The following is a 23,343-nucleotide window of genomic DNA, read 5'->3' on the forward strand; positions in this document are numbered from 1 at the left end:
AGAAAGGAAGAGTCTGTTCTTGACCATAATGACAACACAACGTGTGACTGCCAGACTATGAGGACTTCCCGCAGGCCAAACTCAGAATGTTTATCTCACACACAGACCAGCCTTACAAAGAATACCTCACACACAGACCAGCCTTACATAGAATACCTCACACACAGACCAGCCTTACATAGAATACCTCACACAGACCAGCCTTACATAGAATACCTCACACACAGACCAACCTTACAAAGAATACCTCACACACAGACCAGCCTTACATAGAATACCTCACAAACAGACCAGCCTTACATAGAATACCTCACACACAGACCAGCCTTACATAGAATACCTCACACACAGACCAGCCTTACAAAGAATACCTCACACACAGACCAGCCTTACAAAGAATACCTCACACACAGACCAGCCTTACATAGAATACCTCACACACAGACCAGCCTTACAAAGAATACCTCACACACAGACCAGCCTTACATAGAATACCTCACACACAGACCAGCCTTACAAAGAATACCTCACACACAGACCAGCCTTACATAGAATACCTCACAAACAGACCAGCCTTACATAGAATACCTCACACACAGACCAGCCTTACATAGAATACCTCACACACAGACCAGCCTTACATAGAATACCTCACACACAGACCAGCCTTACATAGAATACCTCACACACAGACCAGCCTTACAAAGAATACCTCACACACAGACCAGCCTTACATAGAATACCTCACAAACAGACCAGCCTTACATAGAATACCTCACACACAGACCAGCCTTACAAAGAATACCTCACACACAGACCAGCCTTACATAGAATACCTCACACACAGACCAGCCTTACATAGAATACCTCACACACAGACCAGCCTTACAAAGAATACCTCACACACAGACCAACCTTACAAAGAATACCTCACACACAGACCAGCCTTACATAGAATACCTCACACACAGACCAGCCTTACAAAGAATACCTCACACACAGACCAGCCTTACATAGAATACCTCACACACAGACCAGCCTTACAAAGAATACCTCACACACAGACCAGCCTTACAAAGAATACCTCACACACAGACAAGCCTTACATAGAATACCTCACACACAGACCAGCCTTACAAAGAATACCTCAGTCCGAGGGCAGTAGAACTATAGCGCGTCACATTTATTTGTTTCTCTGCAATTACTGCATCCAGGATATCACAGCTGACTGCAGTTACTGCACCTAACTCGAACCCTACAGCAGGGAAATCAGTGCATTGAGACACATTGCCTAAGGCTGGGCACCTTCAGGCCAAAAGACTAAGATTAACAAACGCCCGTTTTGCACAATCCCGATAGTATTTAATGATATGTGCAGACAAAAGACATCGCCCACACAAACACACTTACACATACACTACATGCCACGCACACACACACACACACTCAGCACACACACATTCAGCACACACACACACATTCAGCACACACACACACTTCGCTGCTTCTAATAATTTTTTGCAATAGTACATAAAACAAAATAACTTTTTAGTGTTCTTAGTAATTGTTATAGTGAGAGATGCTGTGAATTTATTCTTTGTGTTAATACCTTCTGCTTTTACTCTTTCCGTAATAAAGCATTTCACTGTTAGGGGACACCTCGTGTTAACAGAGAAAGAGACAAAGTTATAGATTTAACCTCCTGTGCATTTTAACTCTGTTCCTGTAAATACCCTCCTGGAGGTCCAAACTCCAACTTTTTTCATAAGTCAGGGACTTCTGATTTGACCTCATCAGCCTCGACAGCTTTGGTGCTTTCACAGAGATAATTACAAAACCATCAGGAGGCAGCAGTCGATGAGCCAATTGATCCTTAAACATAACTCAATGATCCACAGTATCTACAGTTCATGGCAGGGCAACAAAAAACATGGCAGCACATGGTCCTTCTGAGGCATTTCCTGTATCATTTACAACACGGCAGCCACAGACGTACCGAATACGTAATGTTTAATAGAAGAACACCATTTACAGATACAAAAGAGCAGAGTTGTTTTTGGTCCAATGATTAAAAAAGTTTCACCAGACAAACCATCCCAGAATTGGGTCAAGATCACTGCTGTGCCTTCACAGCAAAACAGCTACCTTCCATAAAATAGCAGTGCACATTCACACACACACAGACATCCATACACACATATTCTCAAACACACACACCCTCACACAAATCCACACACACAAACCCAAACACACATACATCCACACCCACATCCACACCCACATCCACACCCACGTCCACACATCCACATTCACATAAGGGAGGGGTTGAGCCAAATGAAAGATGGAGACAATGAAGTGTTCATGATAATGTAAATACTCAGGCTGCTGTAACAGCCCTGGTACTTTGTGACCGTGTTTTCACAAAGACCTGAAACATGAAGCCTGAGGTGTCCCTGCTTGGCACTCAGCACCAGGGAGGTGGACTGCATGCAGGGTCCTGCCACAGACTGAGCATGCTGTCCCAGATGTCTGAGGGATCAGGTGAAGGATGCCCCGATAATGTGAGGGACTGAGCTGGATGTGGATACACCCTTCTGGGTCTGCGAGACCATTGGCTGATGCCACCGGTGTATAAGTAAACCATTGGCTGATGCCACCGGTGTATAAGTAAACCATTGGCTGATGCCACCGGTGTATAAGTAAACCATTGGCTGATGCCAACGGTGTATAAGTAAACCATTGGCTGATGCCACCGGTGTATAAGTAAACCATTGGCTGATGCCACCGGTGTATAAGTAAACCATTGGCTGATGTCACTGGTGTATAAGTAAACCATTGGCTGATGCCACCGGTGTATAAGTAAACCATTGGCTGATGTCACTGGTGTATAAGTAAACCATTGGCTGATGTCACCGGTGTATAAGTAAACCATTGGCTGATGTCACCGGTGTATAAGTAAACCATTGGCTGATGTCACCGGTGTGAAACTGAGCGTAAATGCTACAGTTTCTACACAATTCAATCTCTTCAACTGGGCCATTTCACTCTTAGTGACTTTTCAGGTCTATAACTGTTCTGGGATTTGAACCACCAAGAAGTGGGACCACAAAACCCCAAATGCCTCCCTATTCTCTGCACACCTGTAACCCCTCATACTGCTGTAACCCCTCATAATAGTAACAATAATAGATAATAGTAGTAATAATATAAAATAATAGTACATAATAGTAGTAATAATAAAAAATAATAGGGAAAATAATAGTAGATAATAGTAGTAATAATAGAAAATAATAGTAGATAATAGTAGTAATAATAGAAAATAATAGTAGATAATAGTAGTAATAATAGAAAATAACAGGGAAAATAATAGTGTAATCTCCTCATTTTGATCCCCTCCTTTTTCATACCCAAGACCAGTATCTATTTTTAAACTGTAAACCAGCATATGGAGGATATTTAAGATACATTTAATCCTTCCAGGAAGGAGAACACTCTTTCACTCTCTTCTGTCATCTTTCACTAGATGGGGATATTTGCTCCTCTTTCCATTGCGATGGCCAATCTTCACACCTGACAAAGCAGATGGAGCAAATCAAAATTCACCCGTCCCCTACTTTATCAGCAACATAATAAGTGGGGTGAGAAAGACTGGTCAGATATAACACAGACAGCAGACGGGGGTGGAGGACGAACAGAGAGATGAAGAACGAATCAAGGGATGGACGAATCGAAGGATGGAGGAATCGAGGGATGGACGAATCGAGGGATGGACGAATCGAGGGATGGACGAATCGAAGGATGGACAAATCGAGGGATGGACGAATCGAGGGAGGGACGAACCGAAGGATGGACGAATCGAGGGATGGAGGAATCGAGGGATGAAGGAATCGAGGGATGGACGAATCGAGGGATGGACGAATCGAAGGATGGAGGAATCGAGGGATGGACGAATCGAAGGATGGATGAATCTAGGGATGGAGGAATCGAGGGATGGAGGAATCGAGGGATGGACGAATCGAAGGATGGAGGAATCGAGGGATGGACGAATCGAAGGATGGATGAATCGAGGAATCGAGGGATGGAGGAATCGAGGGATGGAGGAATCGAGGGATGGACGAATCGAAGGATGGATGAATCGAAGGATGGACGAATCGAGGGATGGACAAATCGAGGGATGGACGAATCGAGGGATGGACGAACCGAAGGATGGACGAATCGAGGGATGGACGAATCGAGGGATGGATGAACCAAGGGATGGAGTACAGGGTTAGGAGAGATGGAGGAGAAAACACGCTAAGATGTTGGAGGATGTTGACGGATGAGGCTGGCCTGACTCATGCTCACCCTGCCTGTTTTTCTTAGCTCTGACAAACATACCCTCCAACCCCTTTTTAAAAACCACCAGCGCCTCCTAACCCCACTCCCAGGCAAAAATGGGAAAATGGGGGTACAGAGGCACTCCTGCGGCACCTTCCACAGAATGTACCCCTGGAGATAGAGCAGGGTCAAATCATGTGGTTTTTAAACAGAGAATCTCAGTCACTGATAGGTTCGTGTCTATCTGGTAAACATTATCTTGGGAAATAGAAAAGGCTATAAAGGCAAGGAGAGTCTAATAGAATAGACTCAAAAAAGTCTCAAGGAACCTCAAATAATATTTCCTCCTGATAAAACAGCATTTTTGCCCAGTGGCATTAAATAGTTTAATCTGACATGAGCAAAAAAAAATAACTGAACCTACTCAGCCCATCCCATCAGGACTGTGCCCAGATGTTTTCATAATATCTGCTGTGCAAAAGGCTTCACTTCACTACAGCAAGTAAGGCTTTATTGCAACATGCTGCAATTTTGAATTTTTTTAATGCACTGACCAGGAAAAAGGTGTGTGGCTTGACTGAACTATATTATGCCGTTTTTATGAAAATCTATATTTAACCAGGTAAGCCGTTGAGAACCAGTTTGCTTTCACAATATCAAAGGCATAAAGATTGCAGGACAACAAATGTTTGTGATTGGCTTAAAAAGCATGTTTTTTTTAACTGCAGTGATGGGTCAGATGACATGACAACAGAACTCTTTGCCCACGCACACCAGTAGTCTTATTCAAATGAGAGTGTGTGAACATAAAACCGTCCTGTTAGAGGATTAGCAAAAACAAGGGTGCCAATAATTTTGAAACATAATTTCTTTTGCTTGAGAATTTTTTTTTTGGGGGGGGGGGATTGCTTTTAATCATTAATTAACATTTTGTAAAATAATATAACTCAGTTCCTGTGTTGTTTATTGCTTATAGACTTTTTCATCAAGGGTGCCAACAATATACATTGTCTTTATTAGGGTTCCAATAATGGGAGGTGACTGAGTATCACAATGTATTGTGGGCTATAACAACATAGTTGGATATAACGACATAGTTGGATATAATGACATGGTTGACTATAAGGACACAGTGGCTATAAGGACTTAGTGGCTATAAGGACTTAGTGGCTATAAGGACTTAGTGGCTATAAGGACATAGTGGCTATAAGGACATAGTGGCTATAAGGACATAGTGGCTATAAGGACTTAGTGGCTATAAGGACATAGTGGCTATAAGGACTTAGTGGCTATAAGGACATAGTGGCTATAAGGACATAGTGGCTATAAGGACTTAGTGGCTATAAGGACATAGTGGCTATAAGGACATAGTGGCTATAAGGACTTAGTGGCTATAAGGACTTAGTGGCTATAAGGATATAGTGGCTATAAGGAATGCCATGCAGTATACAATGACCTGGCGGTTTCATTAGCAAACCAAACAGAAGTGGGTTGGCCAAATATTGCACCTGATTGTATTGTATTGTATTATGTTTGTGTGTTTTTGTGTTTGTGGCGGGCAGTGTATGTGTTTGTGTGTGTGTACGAGAACACGACACATCTTTGATCATGCCGACCACAATGTCTGGGCTATTCAACTCTGAACTCAACACTCCTCACACACACACACACACACACACACATGCACACACACGCACAGTTACACGCACGCACACACACACACACACACACACACGGACACTAACACACACAGACACACAAAGCCCTACTGATTAATATGTGATTACTATGATAATATCTGCTCTAGTTCTCTGCTGTTTTCATTGTATCTCCATTTCAAAGAAGACCATGATCTGGAGTATGTCCTGGCAGGTATAGTGTTTGTGTCCAATACACAAGCAAGTAGATTCTACCACAAAATTCTAATTCTAGATTGTGTAGAGGAGATCTTGTGCTTTTATGACACAAATGTATCATTGCTAACATTAGTTATTAGTACAGTATTTGTGAAATGCCCCTTTGGCACTATGGTTTAAGGCCTGTTTAGTACTATAGTGAAATGCCTGTTCAATACTATGGTAAATGCCCCTTTAATATCAATATTTAATATAACCTTTTCTGTGCAGAGCCCATGTTAATCTCTCCTGCATCTTTCTTTCCTTTACTGATAGACATTTGCCTTCACTTTACATACAGACGTTAATCTCACCCAAAATGGGACTGTGAGGTCCCGTTCCAGACAAACCCTTTTACAGACCTTCTTCCCAAATCATTGAGGTGAATGTTTTAGTACACTAGGCTGCATTGTGTTTGGCTCATCTGAGCGTGTGAGCCAAATTTTTCAGATCCCTAAAAGTCACTCCACACCACCACGACACTGGCATTTGGAACAGACAGAGTAAGACAGTTCTATCCAAGTGAGTGCCCTGTTGCCCACCACCATGGACACACAATCATGATTTCTAAGGGCCCCATAATAGAATAAAAGCAGGGATCTGAATGCTGGGGACCTTTGAGATTTGCAGATAGGGCCTTGCATTCTGCTGCTGATATAGGGCATTGTGAGGTCATTCTGCCTGTGGTCTTGAATGGTAAGGACATTATGTCTGCAATCTTGCATGGTAAGGACATTATGTCTGCAGTCTTGCATGGTAAGGACATTATGTCTGCAGTCTTGCATGGTAAGGACATTCTGTCTGCAGTCTTGCATGTTAAGGACATTATGTCTGCAGTCTTGCATGGTAAGGACATTCTGTCTGCAGTCTTGCATTGTGAGGACATTCTGTTTGCAGTCTTGCATTGTGAGGACATTCTGTCTGCAGTCTTGCATGGTAAGGACATTCTATCTACAGTCTTGCATGATAAGGACATTCTGTCTGCAGTCTTGCATTCTGAGGACATTCTGTCTGCAGTCTTGCATGGTAAGGACATTCTGTATACAGTCTTGCATGGTAAGGACATTCTGTCTGCAGTCTTGCATTGTGAGGACATTCTGTCTGCAGTCTTGTATCGTGGGGACATTCTGTATGCAGTCTTGCATTGTGAGGACATTCTGTCTGCCGTCTTGCATTGTGAGAATATTCTGTCTACAGTCTTGCTTGGTAAGGACATTCTTTCTGCAGTCTTACATTGTGAGAATATTCTGTCTACAGTCTTGCATGGTAAGGACATTCTGTCTGCAGTCTTAAATTGTGAGATATTCTGTCTACAGTCTTGCATGGTAAGGACATTCTGTATACAGTCTTGCATGGTAAGGACATTCTGTCTGCAGTCTTGCATGGTGAAGACATTCTGTCTGCAGTCTTGCATGGTAAGAACATTCTGTCTGCAGTCTTGCATGGTGAGGACATTCTGTCTGCAGTCTTGCATGGTAAGGACATTCCGTCTGCAGTCTTGCATTGTGAGGACATTCTGTCTGTAGTCTTGCATGGTGAGGACATTCTGTCTGTAGTCATGCATTGTGAGGACATTCTGTCTGCAGTCTTGCATTGTGAGGACATTCTGTCTACAGTCTTGCATTGTGAGGACATTCTGTCTGCAGTCTTGCATTGTGAGGACACTGATCGGGATCTTGCATTATAAGCAATTACTTCCTGCAACTAAACATAAGCACCACTATCTGAGCTTTGCTTTCTAATTACGTGGTCTTTCACATATGTTGTCTCCTACCAGCAGCAGAACACCAAGTAAAACATTGTTTATGTAGTTATGTACTTAGCAAATAAAGGTATGATACTGGAGACATAAATAAACACATTTACAGCAATTTCCTCAGTCAGTCAGTCTTCTTTTGTAAAGCCCAAGTCACAAAAAGCTTTAGATACCCAGCAGAAAAGCCCCCCAAAAAAGAACAAGCGATACAGTACAGGAAGATTGGGAATATCTGTAGATGTATGCAGCTCCAGAAACTGTTCTTTTACCCGGGCTCTGGTGTTAGTCCAATGCTTTAGCAATCCCACCGTACACACATCAGCACATGTGCACACAAAATAACACACGTACGCACAATCCTCTATCTAGTTCTGCCTTTTGACCCTGTGTAAATCTCAAACCTGAGGAGCTACAAAGTATCCAGAGCAGATGCCATTGGGATCAAACTCAGCTCCAGCCTCTGGGGAAAATTACATGGTTTTATTCTACAACTATTCTATTGTTATTATTCTATTCTTTCCTCCACCTAAACTGTTTGAGCTTCTACCATTGGCTATCCAACACATTTAGATGCTTTACCTCATACTATCTAACTTCTAATTTCGTTATGGCAAATGACATTTGGTACCTTTGGTTTCCAGAAGCAGAGATGAGTGCAGGAGAGCAGGATTTTAATGATCTCATATGGTGTTATTTATATTTCACCAACCAGAACTACAATCCAATAGGCAATAATTGGTGAAAAGATACTTTTCAGACCTGTGATTTGTTTTTATTTTTTGAATGTATGACAGCTCAGAATCTTGTTGGCACTTTTCACCCTACACCAAAAGGCTGATACACTGATAAAAACATAACAATGAACACTTGCAAAGCATGCTGGGCATTATTCTAATAGCCTCCGCCCCAAAATGATGCCAATAGCACCTTGCATGTTTTGCAATTGATTTATTTGCACAGAAACATAAATCTTTGTCTGCAAAAGTACATAAAAGTTACATTTAACCCGTATCCAACCACAACATAATGTAATTGGTAAATTAGTCTATAGCTGGCCATCTGAATAACTTGGAGTAGTGCTGATTTGGAGAAGAATAACGGCTTTAATAAACTAGGCTGTTAAGCTAGTACATACGTAGACTGGTTTTGGATGAAAGCAACTTTTACAATATTTTCTATATTAATAATTTATACATATTGCCCTTGATCCAAATAAATGAGGATATAGCTTCAGCCTACCACCAAAAACAAAATGGTAACTCTACAACTATGCCAATGCGCCCTTCTAAGTATTGAGTCTCCCAAGAGGTTGTCGATAAGTACAAAAGGGAACTTGGTGACATCAACATCCAACACCCTGCTTGGATCATAAATTCACAAATATAAGGGAAAAGTCGAAAACGAAAATTTGCTGTAAGCATATAAAAACTCCAAATAGACAAATGCAGAATGACATATGTCAACTATTTTTGCCTTTTCTCCCTAGGTTGGCTTGTTGTAGTAAGATTTGCATTCGACCCAATACGCCGGGCTATAGGTAAGACTTATAGGATAGCCAAACTCTAGCTAGCATTATTCTATTCTGCATAAATAAGATATAAACGATACTGTCATTATAATAAGCATAGCGCACCATCTGTAAATGAGAGCCAAGCTGCCGGTGCGATTACAAGGAATTAACCCGGGCATTTTTCTTTAAATTTAGACTACTATGCAGAATGAAACAACACTTACCGTTCACAACTAGGAGCGTCTAACGGGCGAATTTGGAAGTTGTCAAATTACGGTTTGTTGCTGTTGTATCGTTGACAATGTCATCGTTTGGGTTCTATCTGGGTTTGTTGCTGGTGCGCGAGGACGATGATGCTTCTCAACGGTTCTCGGTTCGCTGGTGTCTCTGCATCCACAAGGCGCCGCGGGAGCAACTCTGGGGGGGAGGGAGAGAGAGAGATAGAGAGAGAGAGCGGGGGGGTGTTGGGAAGAAAGCGAGAGGGTGGATGGGTAGTTTTAGAGGCGCGCTCATTGAAAGAGATGCTGAAGGATGCGACTGGGCTCGAACTGGCTGTCTGCCCAGCGGCAGCGCACAGTACTGAAATTAATAGGCTACTCATAAATTGCAAATAACTAATAACGAAAATATAATTAATTTTTACCAGCCTTTTCAGTCCAGTTATCTGAAAGGGGTAAGCAGAAAAGCCACAAATAAAGTAATAATGGAAAATGTAATCCCTAGTCATGATTCTTGTTTTTTTCCAGAAGCCACTGGGATAATGTTTGTCAGAAAAGTTTAAATATCTCCCTGCTTAAAAGCAGAGAAATGTTTGAAAAGCTGTATTTTTAAACCACTAACTTCAGATGCAACCCTCCACACCCACCACCTCTTCTACAAGTTCCCACTTTTAAATAAAAAATGAAAACCTGCAATAAATTGCTCAGTTGGAGGCTGTTCGATCTTTATGAACATTGCCATATTCATACAGGTTTTATACCAAATATTCTGTTTGAAAAGGGAAAGAGGAAGAGTGTGTCTTTTCCCCACGCTACCTCAAGCCTCCTTGAGGCTAAATCATCTCCATGGTTACTGTCACCTCTATCCAGTATTGTCATGGCACCGGGCCCAGGACAGAGGGGACAGCCTGGGTGGGTTAATAAGGAACGGAGGTGATTAGGCTTCTTAATTAGCTTAAACCTCTTTTTGTTGAGTACGAATAGGCTTATTGACGAGCACTGAGATGAGTCAGGGGCGTTTCCTCAAACGTCCCTTTTTTCTGGTAAAACTTCTGAAATAATCTTTACCTTGTTCTTCCTCACAATTTTGCTATACGGTTATAACCCTGGTCAATAGTTTAGCAATACTGCCTTGCCCCTGATTGGTCTACATCTGTGGCTGAGTGGGAAAAGCAGTGATTTGCCTTTTGCTCTGTATTGTTGTTTGTGTTCATGTGTGTGTATGTGTATATATATATATATATGTGTGTCGTTTAGAGTGTGGATGCACTTACCTGCTCCACTTCCAGAGGTCAGCCGTAATCTAATGGAGACAGTGTACAGTAGTCATTCCCTGGCAGTACCTGCCATCAGTGACTCATACTTCACCCTACAGGACTCTAATCCCTCAACCTAAATATGTATTACTTCAGCCAGAGCTCAGCGCTAAGAGCCAGGCCCTGCCCTGTTCCGCCACCAGCCACGGCTAAGTGGCTTAGAGTGCAGAGCATTAGTAGTCTCATACACAAACACACACACACACACAGAGCTCACAGGCCCCTGTTACCCTTAGATCCGTATGAACATCACAACTAGCAGTTTCAGCCCAGCAGAAGATGCCAGATTTGACAGATGGTAAGAGAGAGGAGACGAGGACTACAGGACTTTCTGCGTGAGAGAAAGAGAGAGGAAGGGACAAGGGAGAGATGTGAGGGAGAGAGAGAAAGAGAGAACGAGAACGAGAGAGTTAAAGAGAGGGAGATGGAGGGATAGAATGGGTGATGTGAGGCAGAGAGAAAGAGAAATTTAGAGGGCGAGAGAGGGAGAAATAGAATAGGTGGAGATGTGCAGGAGAGAGAAAGAGAGAGAGGGGAGAGAGAGAGGAGAGAGAGAGAGAGAGTGAGAGGAACTGAATGGGTAGAGATGTGAAGGAGAGAGAGAGGAGAGAGAGAGAGGAACTGAATGGGTAGGGATGTGAGGGAGAGAGAGAGAGAGAGGAACTGAATGGGTAGAGATGTGAAGGAGAGAGAGAGAGAGGAACTGAATGGGTAGGGATGTGAGGGAGAGAGAGAGGAGAGAGAGAGAGGAACTGAATGGGTAGGGATGTGAGGGAAAGAGAATGGAAGTTCCCAGCACCTTAGATTGGCCAAAATAACACTTAACCCTCATGTGGGGAGTCCCAAATATCACCCTTTTTCCTTCAACTTGAGCCACCTTTGACCAGGGTTCACAGCTCAAAAGTCGTCCACTCCACAGAAAACCCGAATTGCCCAGAGACTTCAACGTTTCCTGCAGGTGAAGAATGTCTCGGTCAACAGACCACGGAAGGACAGCTCAAACCCACATCAATCATGGGGACAGGATCGATGTTACGCTGGGCCCAGGGAAGCACAACACAATCAATGGATCTGTAGCTCTTCTGTTTCAATTACAGCCCAGTATTTTCTGAGCCGTGTGAACAAGCAAGGCAGGAGAGGTGCGATAATGTCTCAATTAAAAGCAATGAATGTTTGTTTCTGTTATCATCCACGAGTGATGGTGGCATATTTTCTCAGTACAAATATAGTCAGACAGAAACGGTGTGGCTGTGTGTCCGTATCTGTGTCTGTGCGGCTGTCAGTGATCACAGGAACGGAGGAAATTGGATTAGGACAGAAGAATGGGCCATCTCCGTCCAAGTGGCGTGTTCTCTAGAGAAGCGCATTTGTTAAAGACGGATGTGTGTTTGAGTGACCCTGCTTTGTCACATGGCTCATTTCTACTTACCAATGCGGTCTACTTTTCTCGGAAGAGGTCATGTCAAACTAAATCTCTTTATAAAGATCATGCACGTCTACCTATTTCTTCAACTCCCTCCCGCTCCTCTCACCATCCTTTCCTCCCTTTCCCCCTCAGATTTCCCATCTCTCTACCCTCCGATCAAAGAAATGTCCAGGCCGAAACCATTAGGTTTCCTCTCTGTTTCTGTCTCCCTTTCTCTCCCCTCTTAATTAGATTTCAATTGAAAGAGCTTTATGGGAATGAAGAACATTTGATTACGTTGCCAAAGCATGTTGGGAAAAAAGTGCAAATACTGAGTCACAAGTGAGAATTACTATGGAAAATAAAGACGTCAACATTGGTTATGTTTAGGGTACACATGCATGGTCCTCTGTTGAGATCTCGGCCTCCCTATTGCTGCCTCTTTTAATAGCAAGTATGCGTACTGAGTCTGTACCTAGCCAAGGATCTTCTTAATTCCAGTCAGGTATTCTGTCACAGCGTACTCTCTGTTAGGGCAAGGTAGCATTTCAATAAGCTCTGACATTTAATGGCCTTAATTTATTTTTTGTGGGTTTTAAGGATGAATGGGTATAGTCCCAATTCAACTCTGCATGCATTATTTAAGGTTTTATGTTATGAACTCTGAGAATACTTTTACGAAAGTAAAATAACCAAAGAGGGCACCGGGTTCTTTAACTGGCTGGGGGATTTAAAAAAAAAGGTTCTGATTGGGATCTAAAGTTTTAGGTTCTTTCTAATGTCGCAGAAAGCCTTCCTTGGCTTGTCACACTCTCGCTGTCTCTTTCCCCACTCACCCTCCCCCTGCCTCCCCTCTACTCTCCTCTACTCTCTGACTCCTTCCCTCCTCTCTCCTTCTCTCTCTTTCTCCATCTTGGGTGCATTCGTTTCTATCTACCCCTCCTCTCTGTCAGCATTTCCCATGCTCCCCCACCATCTAATGCATTAATTATTCACTGTTATTCTGACAAAATCTATATTGAGAAATATCATCTGGAAAATTGCACTGCATGTTCATTATAACAGACCATTCCAGAATAAATTAATTCCACACAATAAATAATCTTCTTTATTTAATCCCAGACAAATAAGAATACTGTAAATTCTTACTGTATACGACCATTGGAACAGAATGACCCAACTTGATCTCCAACTGTGAACCTTGGGTATTTTTTCCGGACCGCGTAAGCAGAGCTGGCTTAGAAGAGCGAATGTCTCTTACTGACTGACTGAGTGACTGACTGACAGACTACCCCTTGTTAAATAGGGTAGTGGTTATAAACACGGCCTACCAATCAACACGTCCTGCGTTTGACTCCCATCACTGGCAAAACATATTATGCATTAGGATTGGTTCAGGATAGACAGAAACATTGCTGGCTACAACCTTCAATAGCTATGTCATAGGAAGCCTAAAATAAAAGAGTTTGCTGTTATATTGCGACTGTTTCTGGTGGATTTTCTAATTAGGCATTAGGATTTGTTCAGGGTGGAAAAAAGCTGGCTACACGATTCTCTGGTCTTTTCCTTGACGAAAAAGTCAGTTATCGTCTCCTGTATTGATAGTTACTGTATCAATGTCATTCACGAATGGCTAATAAGCGGTAAAAACGGCAGGTGGCAAAAGTAGATGCTATTTATGGTGAAGGTAAACTTAATAAGAAACTTTAGTCAGTTTAACACAATGCGTAATGGTATCTAACGAAATATTACTGGCTAATAAGCTTTTAAAACAGCCAGTGGCAGAAGTCATACCGTTCATAGATGCTGTATGTGGTGGAGGTAAACTTAATAAGAAACTGTGGGATCATTTTCCCTATGTTTGTGTGGTTAGGTGATTTTTTTGTTGTTTTATTATGGAGAAACCTTTTCATATTGTAGTAAATGACAAGTGATGACTCACTTAAACAACCATTTAGGAACACCACTTCTCTCTGTAACAACACAGAATGTAAAAATATAAATGGTTCCAGGAAAAACTATAACATAAAAGTCTAAATATGGCCACATGTAAAAATGGGTGACTTGCCCATTTACTATCTAACTCTTAGCATATCCTCAATACCAAAGCTTCAACTTTAAGCTCACTACCTAACCCTGAACATCATTGTGAAGGATTGAATCCGTCTTCTTTGAGTCGCTTTAGGCTTCACTCCAAAGGTAGACGTTTGCCTTCACTGGCACCTGGCTCTATCTCCTGTGGAGTGTGTGCTGCTCTGAGGTGTGTGTGTGTGTGTGTGTGCATGAGGTATGTTTGAGTGTGGAGTGGAGCTCCAGGCCCTCTGTCAGCAGTAAATATGGCCAACCCAACAGAGCCAACATCCCAGAAGCAGCAGAATAGGTGACTACTGTTTAATCGCTCTCCTCTTTATCCAACCACACACGGTCCGTCTCCTCCTTATCCAACCCCACACACGGTCAGTCTCCTCCTTATCCAACCACACATGGTCCGTCTCCTCCTTATCCAACCCCACACACGGTCAGTCTCCTCCTTATCCAACCACACACGGTCAGTCTCCTCCTTATCCAACCACACACGGTCCGTCTCCTCCTTATCCTACCACACACACGGTCAGTCTCCTCCTTATCCAACCACACGCGGTCCGTCTCCTCCTTATCCAACCACTCACGGCCCGTCTCCTCCTTATCCAACCACACACACGGTCAGTCTCCTCCTTATCCAATCACACAAGGTCCGTCTCCTCCTTATCCAACCACACACGCAGTCAGGCTCCTCCTTATCCAACCACACACGCAGTCAGGCTCCTCCTTATCCAACCACACACGCAGTCCGTCTCCTCTTTATCCAACCACACACGCGGTTCGTCTCAGATGTCAGGGGTGCATTTATTACGCCAAACAAAGTGTTTAGTTGCTAAACGTTTCTGCAAACCGAGTTTCCTATCAGACAAATGCAGGTACGCCTTTCCCCGTTTCATTCTGTTTGATGAAGCGTTTTGCAATTAAAATGTTTTGACAGGTGGTTGAACACAGCCCTGAACTGACTGCCCATCTGGGTAGGAGGATGAAGCGGGATCCGGCCTGGTATCCACTAAGCATTTCAATAGTTGTTGTTGGATCAGCATTGCCATTCAAATCCTAATGAGTCAGATTAGAGGGCGACACAGTCTGCCGTGTTCATATGTTCTGATGTATGTGTGGGTGTGGGAGTCTGGGTCAGTGTGAAGAGAAGCAGTACATATAAATAGGTATTTCATTACTGTCCACATGGACATTTTGACTATTTAGCAGTCTTTTGTCTTGGGCGGTAGAAACAGTTCTGGGTCCTATCAGCGTTGCTTATTTAGCGGCAACAGGGAACACTCTGTGGTTTGCTAGACCAGAATCAGCAACAATCCTGAGGACCTTCCTCTGACAGTGCCTGGAATAGAGGTCCTGGAATGAAGGTCCTGGTAGAGTGTGTCCTGGTCTAAATCATCCCCAAGGATGAGTGTAGCACCAACCAAAAAGTACTCAGGAATGCATCGAAGCATGTCAGTTGAGTCAGCGGCCACGCGTCGAGCAACCGTTCGTGGATGAGGTGTGTCACTCAAGTTCAAACCGCGGTACGAGAGTGACTTTCGACCCAACAGATCAGCTTCCACTGGCCTCAATCATGCCCCATCTTAGCTCCCCTGGTTTGGAGGTCCTGATTTACAGAGAGAGTCATAGATGGCAAAGAGCTCTCTGACAGTACTGAGCCCATTTCACATCACACTTTGTAGTGCTTTTTGGTTGAGGGCGGAGCTTAACTTTGTGGACGGTATCTTAGAATCTACAAAGGCAATTTCTGTAGCAAAAAACATTTACATTTTTTTATTGCCTCGGGTTATTGATAGGTTGGTCCAGATTAAAGCAACATTTGTAAATTGTATTGTGGGCTTTGAAATTCGGATGAGTTATTGAAGAAGATACAATTCCAGATCAGGTGTTGACAAAAAACTGCTCGAGCAACAGACGTGGATACACTGATACATTGCTACCCTCTACCAGCCATGTACTCAAACTACACAGAACTGGGTAGGAGGCGTGGTTGGTAATGTGATGTAGTGAGTGATCACTCGATTCTGAGCATCCATGGACTGAATCAGCAAAGAAACGTGTGAAAACGTTCTCCAGATAATTCTAGAATATACAAACACAGAGTTTATTATGCCTATTTGACAGTACTGCCTTCACCTTACTTTCTCTTACGACAACTTCCGCTATTCATTTATGTAGGAAATAAAATGACGTCACAGCAAGCTGTCTTGCTGATTGGCGGCCCAGCGGCTCTTTGCCTGTCGGAGTTGGCGCGAACGTGTCCACCGCGCACCGCTAGACACAAAGCGCATCTGTTACGTTTTATGCGACTAGCTAATGTTCCAGGTGAACTAGCTAGCTAGACGAATTCAAGATTTCTTCTTCTGTATCCCGTCGATTCGCTTCAATGGCCGATAAAGAAGGTAGTGGTCCTCTCGGTCCTTTTTACTGCTTACTGTAGCAGCTAGATACAAATGAATGCTAGCCGTGTTAGCATGCTAGCATGCTAATGCGCCTGATAGTGTTTCACTATTGTTTATGGAGGCCTGGTCGGAAACATTCCACCACACTTGCCCCCTGAGCTGAGTCTGACGACTCGGTTACTACTACTACTTCGGTTTGTGGCTTTTTATACCGACGAATGTTGTTACTAATTGCAGTTAACTGTATGTATTATCTCACTTAAATCGTTGCCCATCATTTATTTTTGCTTTGGTAGGTAACTAACAGATAAGATTCAGAGTGACTGGTCCGATGACATGGTTAGCTAACATGAGCTGTCGATACTACGTATGTACTCTGTTGTCCAGTCCTTTTGCAAATGCTGTGTGATTTTGGCCCGGCCGTTATTGGAATCGAGGTTTTTCAATTCTGGTATCTGGTAATGTACCAGTCAAATTTGCAGGCATAACAATTGAAATACATAATCAGCTTTATGTTCATGACTTCATTTCTAGAACCTAAGTCGAACATTTAGTTTTGAAACTAAATTCCTGCTATTCTATTAAGTAGTTACCCAACACATGACATGTTTTTGTTGGGCTGTTTATAAACGTTAATAATAACAGTAATAAGCATGGTTTCCACAAAAGAAAGCTGGAAACCAAGTCAAAAAAGATCTCTTACGGAATATTTTGTTAACCTCTTGTTGCTGGGCATACATATGGTCAAGACTGGGCGTTTTTTGGATGGGGTTTAGAAACTGGTTTAAGCCCACAGCAGCAAGAGGTTAAGAGAAAGGGGCAGCAGAAATCCTAGTGTTTATAGATCATTGCCAGTAACTGGAGGGTTGCTTGTTCAAAATCCCACAAGTGGCTATTTGTAGGTGTGTGGTTGAGAATTCCTGATCTAGCTAGTTGACGGCATTGATGAATAAAACACGAATGAATAGATACACTGCTTGCCAAAAACGTCAAATGTTTTACTCCCCTTGTAGCAGCCTTTGATGACGCAGTGGAGGAGCGGGTCATAAATGAGGAGTATAAGATCTGGAAGAAGAACACCCCCTTCCTCTACGACCTGGTGATGACCCACGCCCTGGAGTGGCCCAGTCTCACGGCCCAGTGGCTGCCGGATGTCTCCAGGTAAAACGGGCTCTGGGGTGCCACCATTTAGCTATTCAGATCATTGTGCTGAACCATGATCTACAACTGGAAGCAGTGTGTGATGTTTTGAATTGGATTTGCCAGGCCGTCATCTGTAGACCCCTCCTTGCACTTTCAACTGCTGTTCATAACAACAAAAGAAAGTTCTAGCTTCAGGTCTGTTTCTCCCTGTTGCGTTCTGTCTAATGACACACTTCACGGCTAAGACAGAATGAATACCCCCTGATCTTCAAAGCACTGCCTAGTTCCACTGACTGACACAACTTAAATGATCTGAACGTGGCTCTGGTAACGTGCGTGCGCGCCCACACACCGTTTACAACCCAGCCTCACTGCATCCGCAGCTGCTCGATGATGGGATGAAACAGAAACTGTACTACAATCTCACCTTTGTTCCCCCTCGGCTAATGTTTGATTCCCACCAGGCCCGAGGGGAAGGATTTCAGTGTGCACCGCCTGGTTCTGGGGACACATACGTCAGACGAGCAGAATCACCTGGTTATCGCCAGTGTCCAGCTGCCCAATGACGACGCGCAGTTTGACGCTTCTCATTATGACAGCGAGAAAGGCGGTGAGAAACACTCATGCTAACCCTAACAGACCTATCTTTATGCCTAAACTTAACATGGCCCTAAACCCAACCTGCAATTCTAACACTATACCCAAACGTTTTGCACAAAACCTGAGACAGAAATGTAATGTTTCCTAGTGGAGACCTGCCCGAAAATGCTTCTGGGGGCTGATTTGTCATGTTTACACTAACCTGGATCAGATCTACTTTAAATGATATCGGCCGATCTAGTTTGACTGATGGCGGCGGATCTAGTTTGTCTAAACATTTCTCCTGTCTCTCTCTGTAGAGTTTGGAGGTTTTGGATCCGTTAGTGGAAAGATTGAAATTGAGATCAAGATAAACCACGAGGGAGAGGTGAACCGGGCCCGCTACATGCCCCAGAACCCCTGCATCATCGCCACCAAGACCCCCACATCAGACGTGTTGGTGTTTGACTACACCAAGCACCCGTCCAAACCAGGTAAGGCCTGTTCAGTGCTACAGCGTAACGGGCCTGGGTTCTGCATCCCGCCCATATCTCCCCTGGAGGTCAGTCCTTCATGACTTCCAATAGGAATCTCTTATGACTTAAATGCATCACTTCAGTGTAAAAATAATTAGTTGAAGCCACGGCTACAATTCTTCCAGCCCCCCCCCCCCCCCCCCCCCCACCGAAACCTTTTGCTGGTGGATGATGTCTGACAGGAAGCGTGTGTAACGTTCGATGTGTCCCCCAGACCCCTCGGGGGAGTGCACCCCTGACCTGCGTCTGAGGGGTCATCAGAAGGAGGGTTACGGCCTGTCATGGAACCCCAACCTCTCCGGGTGTCTTCTGAGCGCCTCCGATGACCACGTAAGACCCCCCCCCCCCCACAGACACGCTAAGCTATTGTTAGAACGTCACACGGATTGGCTCGTGTCATCACGTGACGAGAAGGAGGCCGATCCATTGCGGTGACTTGTCCCGCTGGGCCCCGGTTCTGTCCTCTGAACCGCTGGGCCCCGCTTCTGTCCTCTGACCCGCTTTGGCCCCGCTTCTGTCCTCTGACCCGCTTTGGCCCCGCTTCTGTCCTCTGACCCGCTTTGGCCCGCTTCTGTCCTCTGACCCGCTTTGGCCCGCTTCTGTCCTCTGACCCGCTTTGGCCCCGCTTCTGTCCTCTGACCCGCTTTGGCCCGCTTCTGTCCTCTGACCCGCTTTGGCCCCGCTTCTGTCCTCTGACCCGCTTTGGCCCCGGTTCTGTCCTCAGACCATCTGCATGTGGGACATCAGCGCCGTGCCGAAGGAGGGGAAGATCGTGGATGCCAAGACCATCTTCACGGGTCACACGGCCGTGGTGGAGGACGTTTCCTGGCATCTACTCCACGAGTCGCTGTTTGGGTCCGTGGCTGACGACCAGAAACTGATGATGTAAGGAGGTCCCTGGCGTCGTTTTCCCTTCCGTTCATTCCTTATTAAAGCTCTTTAGATTGTATTTACAGCGGTCACTAACTCGCCTGGGAGGAAGAGTTTTTAGAGGGACGAACTTTATGGTCTGGCGCCTCTAACCTTTGACCTTTCTCTCAGCTGGGACACTCGCTCCAACAACACGTCCAAGCCCAGCCACGCGGTGGACGCCCACACTGCTGAGGTCAACTGCCTCTCGTTTAACCCCTACAGCGAGTTCATCCTGGCCACTGGTTCTGCAGACAAGGTATGTTCCCCAACGTTACCGAATGCTGTTATAAGGTTCAGAACATGCTTCGACGTGTTCCAGGGAACACTGCTTTCCATGTACCTCAGTTTGGGACATTCTTTTATCGCTTGACATTATCAACAAAGGGCTCGCGCATGCAGAATTAACAGCATAACAACATAAAAGTTAAAGTTACCGTACAATAGGACCCAGTGGACGGGTCCTTGGGACATGTAGAACACGGTTATATGAGGGACCAGTGACAATGTGCCACTAGAAAGGCATCATACAGGAATGAATTAAGAGCGTTGGTAGAGTGTCACGACTGGGTATCCTGCTGTGGACTGGATGTGTGTCTTTGTCCGTTACAGAGTGTCTTGGCTTCGATCCTTTTTATGAACGTCTACTTCATCGGTTCCAGGCGTCTAGCTTTTGTTGTATTTCTTTGATGTTTGTAAGGCTTATTAAGGTCCCCCGATAAACATGTTCCCTTTCCAGGACTCAACACACCGGCCACAACTCATGAAATTATTATTAGATTTTTGCCACAGTGGAGTTGATGGTGCCCCCAAAATCTACCCACTATCTCTTTGGTGTTCAGTGTCTTTAGGGCAGAGTGGGTATCAGCTCTACAGGGTACCGTTATGTATGTTGGAGGATGCTGCCGTGGTCACAGCCTGCTTGCAGGGGTCCGTGACCTGTTTAAACGTGTCGTCTTCTGCTTCTCTCTTCCCTTACAGACAGTCGCTCTGTGGGACCTGAGGAACCTCAAGCTGAAGCTCCACTCCTTTGAATCGCACAAGGATGAGATATTTCAGGTAGGATACGGCCTGGCCCAGTCCCCCCCCCGGAAAGTGTGCCCTTTTTCCCAATTCCCTTTGCTGCTTTGAAGAAGAAGAAAACAATCTAAAACCTGAACTTTCCTAAACCGATTTTAAGACTTTACTTTTGTGGGGAATAATGAATGAGCTCACATCAGAAGAGCGCTATGGCTATGTTGTTAGTTCCAGTCCTGTGATTGGTCCTGTGTCTGAGCTCTCTGATTTGGGCTGGTGTAGGTCCAGTGGTCCCCCCATAACGAGACCATCCTGGCGTCCAGCGGTACGGACAGAAGACTCAACGTCTGGGACCTCAGGTGAGACGCCGCCCGCCAGGTGAACCCCGACCTCTCATCCCCAGGCCAAACTGTTGCTAGGCACTAAACTGATCCGTCCGTCTGTGTGTTTCTAGTAAAATCGGAGAAGAGCAGTCGCCGGAGGACGCTGAAGACGGCCCCCCTGAGCTGCTGGTGAGCTTGTTTTGTTAGAGCTTCAGAGGGACGGCGTTGTGGGGGTTAGAAGTGTACCGTGGGTCCTGTGGGTCCTGTGGGCTGTGGGTCCAGTGAAACCCACATGGGGACTTTCGTAACAGTTTTGATAAACTGTAAAAACATAGAAATAAACCGTGTGCATTCTTCTTTGTATGTTTTTCTATTGATTTATTAAGTGATCATTTAGTGAATTTATCAAGATAGTTTTAATGGATTTCTGTTGTCCAGCTCTAATTAATCGTTTGACTCCATTTCCAACCGTGTCCCAGTTCATCCATGGGGGGCACACAGCTAAGATCTCAGACTTCTCCTGGAACCCCAATGAACCCTGGGTCATCTGCTCTGTGTCCGAGGACAACATCATGCAAGTCTGGCAGATGGTGAGACAGATTCACTTCTCCATACAGCTCCGGTACAAATTAAGAGACCACTGCACCTTCCTCTTTCCAAAAAAGTTGAAAAGGATGGTTTTAAGTATGGGACAGAAGGGTTAAAATTAAGAGACCAATGCAAATTGAATGCTTCTGTTCCACACTTTTTTGGAAAGGAAAGAAAAAGGTGCAGTGGTCTCTTACATATTTCCGGAGCTGTATAACACTCATTGTTCTGTGTAATAAATGTGTGTGTATATATACACACACACACACACGTATGTATGTAAAGTCCATTTTTCCTCTCCGTTCAGGCTGAGAACATTTATAATGATGAGGATCCAGAGGCGGGAACAGACCCGGAAGTCACGGCCTGAGTGAACCAATCGGGTGAGGCTCCACCCGCCCTCCCAGTCTGCCCCTCTGTGCTCTGAGCAATGTGGCACAAAGTTAAACAGCCACTTATTACTGTGTCCCAATAACGTGTCCTGAAGGTTGCACTTGTTCACTACTTTTCACAAATCTAAAAGCACTGCTTAGGTGGAGCCCTGGAGTCGTAGGCATGTCAGTGCGGTTTCTTCTGTCATTACCTTTTAAATCCGTGAAGTTAGGAAGTGTATGGTCAGATAACTGGGACAAAGCCAGTAAGTACTATTTCCTTGACTCAAAGCAGATGAAAGTGTAATATGGACATTCTCTCTCGCTCTGCCTCTTGCTCTCCTCCCTCTCTCTCTCTCGTGGTGTAAAAGAGTAATTTATTGTCTTGAAATCCCTGCTCCTAGAACAAGTTTTGTACTGTAATATAAAGATTATTTTTTTAATTCCTCGATTGGCGTCCCCCACCTACACGGTATGACAAACTACCACTGTTTTTCTACAAGGGTTCTTTCTATTGAATATTAATACTTTTAAAAGTAACCTGTCTCTCTGCCCCTCACTTGTGTTGGCTGTGGTTAAAGATCTGTGTTTTCTTCCTCTGAGAAACCATCTGTATCATTATTAGACTATGACCAGCATTTCCTTTTCAATTCATCTTCATTGATTGGGCACCCTGTAACCAAAGCCCGGGTAGGAATTTAAAACATATTTTTTGTTGGAAGTATTTAGCTCTTTAATGTGATTTAATTTTTTGGTGTGTGTGTTTTTTTGTTGCTATTGTGATGTCTTTATGCTGTTTCCTTGTCCTGTACCTTTATCTTATATTAAATTGTACAGTCAGTGCTTTCTGAATAAAACATTTTCCATTATTGACACCTGTGTCCTAATCACTGTGCGCTTATATCTGGCCACCTAAGGGCTTGTTGGAGGAAACCAAACAGTTTGAAGAGTGAATCGAGGCTCTGGCTTGATCCGT

General features: G+C 44.2%; 2 protein-coding genes across 6 annotated transcripts in view; one reads left to right on the forward strand and one right to left on the reverse strand.

The window, feature by feature from the left end:
- rims3 (regulating synaptic membrane exocytosis 3) overlaps positions 1-11,034 on the reverse strand; it is a 43,203-nt gene extending 32,169 nt beyond the window's left edge. The window contains exons 1-2 of one of the 2 annotated variants that reach the window (XM_020050475.2): positions 10,971-11,034; positions 9,703-9,895 (exon numbers count right to left, since the gene is read on the reverse strand). The gene's annotated coding sequence lies outside the window, so the exon portion shown is untranslated. Of the gene's footprint in view, positions 1-9,702; positions 9,973-10,970 lie in introns of those variants that run through there. The other variant, XM_010873153.4, reaches the window with a different exon arrangement.
- A 5,687-nt stretch (positions 11,035-16,721) lies between these two features.
- On the forward strand, positions 16,722-23,242 carry rbbp4 (retinoblastoma binding protein 4). Of its 4 annotated transcripts, none has more exons than XM_013135452.4 (12): positions 16,722-16,901; positions 17,915-18,062; positions 18,509-18,651; positions 18,944-19,117; positions 19,374-19,489; positions 19,884-20,044; positions 20,201-20,327; positions 21,050-21,127; positions 21,368-21,444; positions 21,540-21,597; positions 21,888-21,998; positions 22,304-23,242. In XM_013135452.4, exons 1-12 carry the CDS (start codon positions 16,886-16,888, stop codon positions 22,364-22,366), a joined length of 1,272 nt encoding a protein of 423 aa, XP_012990906.1. In that variant the 5' UTR covers positions 16,722-16,885; the 3' UTR covers positions 22,367-23,242. The 4 variants fall into 4 exon arrangements, with proteins under 4 accessions (XP_012990906.1, XP_012990907.1, XP_012990905.1 ...); XM_013135453.4 differs by having other exon boundaries at positions 17,918-18,062; positions 18,509-18,654; XM_013135451.4 differs by having other exon boundaries at positions 16,723-16,901; positions 18,509-18,654.
- The last annotated feature ends 101 nt before the right edge of the window (positions 23,243-23,343 follow it).

This window comes from Esox lucius, chromosome 10, assembly GCF_011004845.1.
Source record: "Esox lucius isolate fEsoLuc1 chromosome 10, fEsoLuc1.pri, whole genome shotgun sequence".
In the NCBI taxonomy this organism is placed as follows: Eukaryota; Metazoa; Chordata; class Actinopteri; order Esociformes; family Esocidae; genus Esox; species Esox lucius.